This window comes from Diabrotica virgifera, chromosome 6 (assembly GCF_917563875.1).
Source record: "Diabrotica virgifera virgifera chromosome 6, PGI_DIABVI_V3a".
Taxonomy (NCBI): domain Eukaryota; kingdom Metazoa; phylum Arthropoda; class Insecta; order Coleoptera; family Chrysomelidae; genus Diabrotica; species Diabrotica virgifera.
Genome location: NC_065448.1, coordinates 133,331,135 through 133,337,382, shown reverse-complemented (window position 1 = coordinate 133,337,382; position 6,248 = coordinate 133,331,135). Strand labels below are relative to the sequence as shown.

Sequence of the window (6,248 nt, the reverse complement as noted above, 5' to 3'; positions counted from 1 at the left end):
ACCTGGCATAATTACGGAGTAGTTATATTCGCGCTGCCGTCCGTTAGCTAAAACATCGCTAAGCCACCATAGGCCGATTTTGAGTTATAGATGCCACACTATATAAAAAAAAATCTCTATCGATCTGTCCTGGATTCGTATTTCTAAGTTTTGTAGTTTCAAAGATAGCATAAGCAAAAACATCGTTATCTACAACAAAAATTTAACTTTACACAGCTTAAACTACGTTTATCCACATTACTCAACTAAAACATCAGGAACCGCCTTCAATGATAGTATTTTGTTTAAATCTTCATTTAAGATACTTAGCTAAAACCACGTTGCCCAAAGTTATACAACTATAAGACCGTTAACATACTTTACCTTTTTTTTAGTCAAGGTTTATTTCACTTCATTGCGAAACAATACTTAACTAAAAACCCGTTATACACAATTACTACACTAAAATATCGATAAACTTTCTTAACGATATTAAAGCTAAGGAACATTTAAAATATTGCTGTACGATGTTAAACTTAAACATCGCTAACCTCCCTTAGCGTGTTTTGCGATAAATAATCTCCTAGAAGTTCCATAACTAAAACACCTTTAAGTAACAATACTACGCTAAAACATCACTAGGCGACCTCCCACTCACCGTCTCACCTGTCCTACACTGCGGTCATATGTCATATGGTATATCGTCAGTGTCAGTATTCTATTGTTGGTCGGAGAAAGTACGTCACGCGCTTTTGGTGAACAGGATATTTCACGCCAAATCATCAATATGGCTAAGAAAATTTAAGTTCCTCTTAGTAAGTTCCTCCTTGCTATTATTACTAAAATTTTTAACAAATGCGCTTAAAAGTTAATGGAATCTTAATTACTACTTGTACTGTACAAGATGAAAGATTGTATATTTTTTATGTTTTCATGATAGTGTGTTTGTGTGTATGACAGTTTATGTTGTTTAAGAAATATTTACTTGTTTTCTAATCCTATTCCAATAATACCTATTATTATTCCTAGTAAATGTAATTTTTCGTTTTTTGCAGTTCTAAAATTTCCCGGCGATCTCAACTCATATTAGAATGGTAACGTCAAAAATACCAAGTTCGGATTACTTTAAGATGCGAACAGGAAACATAATTTGTAAACAATTTGTATGCTCGACCATATTCCATGACGTCGGCAGTTTTCAACAAATTTAGTGAGCTTCAAAATAGTTTAACATCTTACCAATCCCGAAATTTGATAAACGAAATTACTATGCTAAACAAAGCCTCTCACAACGTATCATTAGAAAACACTGATATGTTTTGTAATGAAGAAATGCCAGCAGATGATGTTCCTTCTGATAATGTACCTGATTTTATCCAACATAATTCTTTTCACCCTGATAATAATACAAAACCATCATTATGCCCTAATATATTAGATTTTAATTCAGAGGACTCAGTTCTTGACGAAGATTATATTCCGGATTCAAGCGAAGATTCAGACGATTTAAATTTGCCAGAAAACGTTCCTTCGCACCGAAAATTGCCAAAGAAAAGTCAATTACGAACTTTTCCCACAAATTTAACTGAGCCTTCTACTTATACAGCTACACTCACCAAATCTTCACCATCTCATACATTCCGTAATTCACTGTCGTCAAATAAACATAAAAAAAGACGCGTTACGACAGATTTTCGAGAACTAAGATGCGTTTAAAATGGGAAAAAAAGAGCCAAGAAAACACATTGTAGATTGGACTAATAAAAACAAAAATAGTCACACTATGCAAACGAAAAGCACTGGTACGGGGAGAAGTGAACTTGATGTCCAACCATAGAAACGAAAGAAGTATGACACTGGCCTAGGTGAACGGATTAAAGAGAAGAGAGCTAAAAAGCAATTAGAATACTGAGCAATTTACTGAGCAAGATAGAGCACAGTTAAACTCTGATTTTTGGAGTTTGTCTTTTGAACAGCGAAGAGTTTTTGTTATGTCTCAAGTGGCTGTAGCAGTTCCGAAAAGAAAATACACAAGTGAACCTAAAAGAAAGCCGAAAATATGTTTTGCGTTTAAGAAGAAAAGAAGTGGATATGTTATTGACGTGTGTAAAATTTTTTTTTGACTACCTTGGGTTAAAAAAAATAACGACGCAATATTGAGGTCACTTGATGTTACAAATCCCATTCATTAACGAAAACGCCTCGTATAGATCGCCAGTTAATTATTAACCACAAACAATCATTCAATCCTGCATAGTGCACTACAGACGCGAGCACGCGTCATTGAGACGATATTTACCGAGCGATATCAATATAACTTCTATGTACAAAGATTTCTGTTCAAAATATCCAGAAGAAAATAAAATATATGTCCTATGAGGTTTATCGCAAACAACTCAAAACTATTTCATTCACTCGACTTGGTAATGAGGAGTGCGAAATGTGTGAGTCTTTTAATTTACATAAAAAGCAAACATCACATGATTGTAATACTGTAGTAGATTGCAATCCTTGTGTCGAATTTCTAAAACATCGCCTTAAGTATACACAAGCCAGGGAGTTGTATACTAAGCATAAAAATCTGGCCCAAAGTGACAATGTAATTTATATACCTTCAGATTTAGAAAAGATCATAATGCTACCAAGATTAGAATCCTTTAAAAGTATAATCTTTTGCCCACGTTTAATTACTTACAATCAAATTTTTGCTCCACTGGGAACAATAACATCTAATTAAAAACCTTTAACCGTTTTGTGGCATGATGGTATAGCTGGACGGACACAAGAAGATATAATGAGCGCCTTCTATGTATGTTTAATGAAAAATCGCGATATCCAGAACATTAATATATGGTTAGATAATTGTACAGCGCAAAATAAGAATTGGCTACTTTTATCTAAATTAGTTCATATGGTAAACAGTGACTTAATATCTACAGAAGAAATTTCCTTATTTTATTTTTAACCTGATCATACGTGTATGAGCGCTGATCAAGTTCACCATCAGGTAGAACTTGCAATGAAGAAGAAGGGTAATCTGTATTACTTTACCGATTTCGAAGACGCAGTTGCTTCGATAAATAACTCCAAAGTGATAGTCAAATCTATTTCACCACAAAATTTTGTTAATGTTCAAAATTTTATAAGTGACAGGCGTATACAAAAAAGTAACCCAAGAGGTCACTCATAAAATATGAAACATGTTTGTTTTAAACGAAATTCATTTGGGTTACTATATAAAAATAATTTTAATGAAGATTTTATATATCTGCAATTTATGACTGACAGATATTTAAAAAATCCAAGTTGTATGATTCTCACATTTAGCACTTCTCCAAAAGGCGTTGAACTTAACCGAAAAACTACGTCAATTGACAAATTAACGCCTATAGTACCGCCACATAAATTGACATTTTGGAAAACATTGCCAACAAAAACTGATGACGAGGAGGGGAATGAAACTAGATTTATGTTAACGTTGATAACTTTTAAATATTGTTAATGATAATATTAAAAGATAAACAATTTCTATGATTGGGAGACGGGAGGAGAGGACGGATAACAATGTTTTAAAATACGACATTTAAAAATAAATCTAGTTCCTGATTCATGAAACAAGTATAAGTACTATTATTAGTGCTTTCGGATTCACGCGAAATACAGTAGGAAAAATGAAAGAATACCCATGAACGAACATATAAAACACGCTGCATTTTCCTGTCACCGTGTCACACAAAATTTTTTGTGTGACACGGTGACAGGAAAATACAGCGTGTTTTATATGTTCGTTCATGCGTATTCTTTCATTTTTCCTACTGTATGTCTCATCAAAATCTTATCCATCATATCCACTCAATTCCTTATGTGTTTTGTTATTTTTCTTAAAACAGTCTACGAAATTAAGTACATAAATAATTACATTCTTTTCATCTAAGAATTTGGTATTCATTTGATAAGTTTTATTTTTTGTTCGATTTTTTATTTTGCCTATGACTGCTACTTTGTTTTTATACCTTCTTCATTTCTTTAATAATAATAAATGTTTCTTGTCCAAAGTTTGCCGTTTTATTTTGTTGGTTAACGACATTTTACTGTATTGCTTCAAACCTAAGGCATTATTACTTAGCTAAAACATCGCTATTAAGAAAAGGTTATCAAATAAGTGATGTTTTAGTTAAGCATATAATATAAAAAATGGCTACTGGAGTAAACTATTTTAGCCAATAAACAATTAAACACCTTTAGTGATGTTTTAGACAAGGTTTTGTTTTAAAAATTAAATCAAAACCTTAACTATAACGTCATTAAATACCGTAGCGATATTATAGTGTCGGAATTATTGATAATTTAGTTATGTAAAAATTGAATCAAATATTTGTTCCAAAATACTAAACTAAAAAGTCATTAAAGTACGGTTAGCGATGTTTTAGTAAAGGTTTTCATATGTAATAAATAATAAATGACACAGCTAAAACCACTTCTATTGTTTTTTTATACCATAAAATAAGTAAATTTTGTTTGAAACTCTATTTAATTGGAAGAGAATTAAAACACGTTCCTATCGAAGTAACATACATACTTCTACGATAAATAGTTGTAAAGTAGCAATGTCTTAAAAATTTTCCCCCGTTTTTTGCTCATATCTCAAAATCGGTCTCTGTGGCTTAGTGATGTTTTAGCTAACGGACGGCAGCGCGGTCGGACGTACCGACGGACAGACATTCTAAATTTCTCATCTTTAGTTTAGTACCATCCTTGGATTATATGCATTCATTTGACAACTTTATTCGGCAAAAATATTTCTTGGGGATTTTTTGTCCGGGATTTTTTGTGGGGATATTTTGTCCAAAAAAATTTGTGGGGATTATCTGTCCGGGATTTTTTGTGGGGATTTTTTGTCCGGGGATTATTTGTCCGGGGATTATTTGTGGGGATTATTTGTAGGGATTTTTTGTGGGGATTTTTTGTCCGGGGATTTTTTGTCCGGGGATAATTTGTGGGGATTTTTTGTCCGGAATTATTTGTCCGGGGATTATTTGTCCGGACCCCGTAATCGCGTTTCCATTAAGAACTTTAGAATTATAATATTAATTAAATAACCAAAAACTTTTTTTATTATTAATAATATAAATTTTATGAAACAATCCGTTAAGTTAAATACTCCAAAAAATAATAATTTTATTTAAATATATTAGACAATCGTACGCTACTTATATGACAGTTCTGTGTTGCTATATTTTTACTTCCTTTGGTACACAATATGATTCGAAACACAGCTTTAAAAAACTGTATTGTTTTTATAAATACTAGTCTGGGTTGATTATCGGAGAATAAGCCATTTTTGGGAAAAGTTATTTACCAGCAATTTTATTGCTGGAATCGAATCTTATGATTGTATATATTAATAATATAGATATGCAAAGTCCGCAGATAGTGTGCTACTTTTTTTATAAACAAAATGGCGCCCGAAAATCGTGTTTTTTTCAATTTTTGCTATATAACTCCAAAGATTTTAACTTTAGACCAAAAATACTTAAATAAAAATTCACCGCAATTAAATTCTGCATAGAGACGTGTTTTTTCCGATTTACTTCGACGAATAATTTCCCCGGAAAAAGCGGGTTCTTCCAACAAAATCTTTCATTTTCAACTAAACTTTTAGATAAGTAGTTGTCAATCAATAATTAAATAACTTGGCAACATAAAAGTCCTTTCCGTATGTATTATAATTCCAGAAGCCGATGGAAATTTAATGAACAGATTAGCAACAATTAAAATGTTAATTAAAAATTTACGGTCGCTATAATAACGACAATAATTATGACGCATAAGAATAACTACGATTTTTTCATAAAAAGATACTATACCTATCTAATGTGCTTTACAGAATTGAAATTGGATTATTTAAGCGGCCTCAGAAATATTTTAAAATTATAAACAATTTTTTGGTTTATAAACAAATAAAATATCTCGGGAAATATTAAACTAAATTAAATCTTGAAAACGGTATTCGGAAGTCAGTTCCTTAAAAAAAAACATTTAATTATGACAAGTAGTTCCCGAGATACAACCGGTCAAATTTGACCGAAATTTACGGCAAAGATATAAAAAATCGGATCATAATTTTCAAACCATCACCTTTTTATTTTTATCCTCTTTCTCCACACCAATTTTCATATCTTTAAAATCCTCATAAAATATGTTATTATAATAAAAACTATCGATAATACGTGTGAAAATTGCCAAAAATAGCAAAATTCCAATCAAAA

The 6,248-nt window shown here is 31.6% G+C and overlaps 1 protein-coding gene across 1 annotated transcript; it reads left to right on the top strand.

The window, feature by feature from the left end:
* The first annotated feature begins 709 nt into the window (after positions 1-709).
* LOC126886030 (uncharacterized) lies at positions 710-3,876 on the top strand. The gene is made up of 2 exons (XM_050652863.1): positions 710-794; positions 1,035-3,876. The coding sequence occupies exon 2, from the start codon at positions 1,162-1,164 to the stop codon at positions 1,693-1,695; it is 534 nt and encodes a 177-aa protein (XP_050508820.1). The 5' UTR covers positions 710-794; positions 1,035-1,161; the 3' UTR covers positions 1,696-3,876.
* Positions 3,877-6,248: the final 2,372 nt, after the last annotated feature.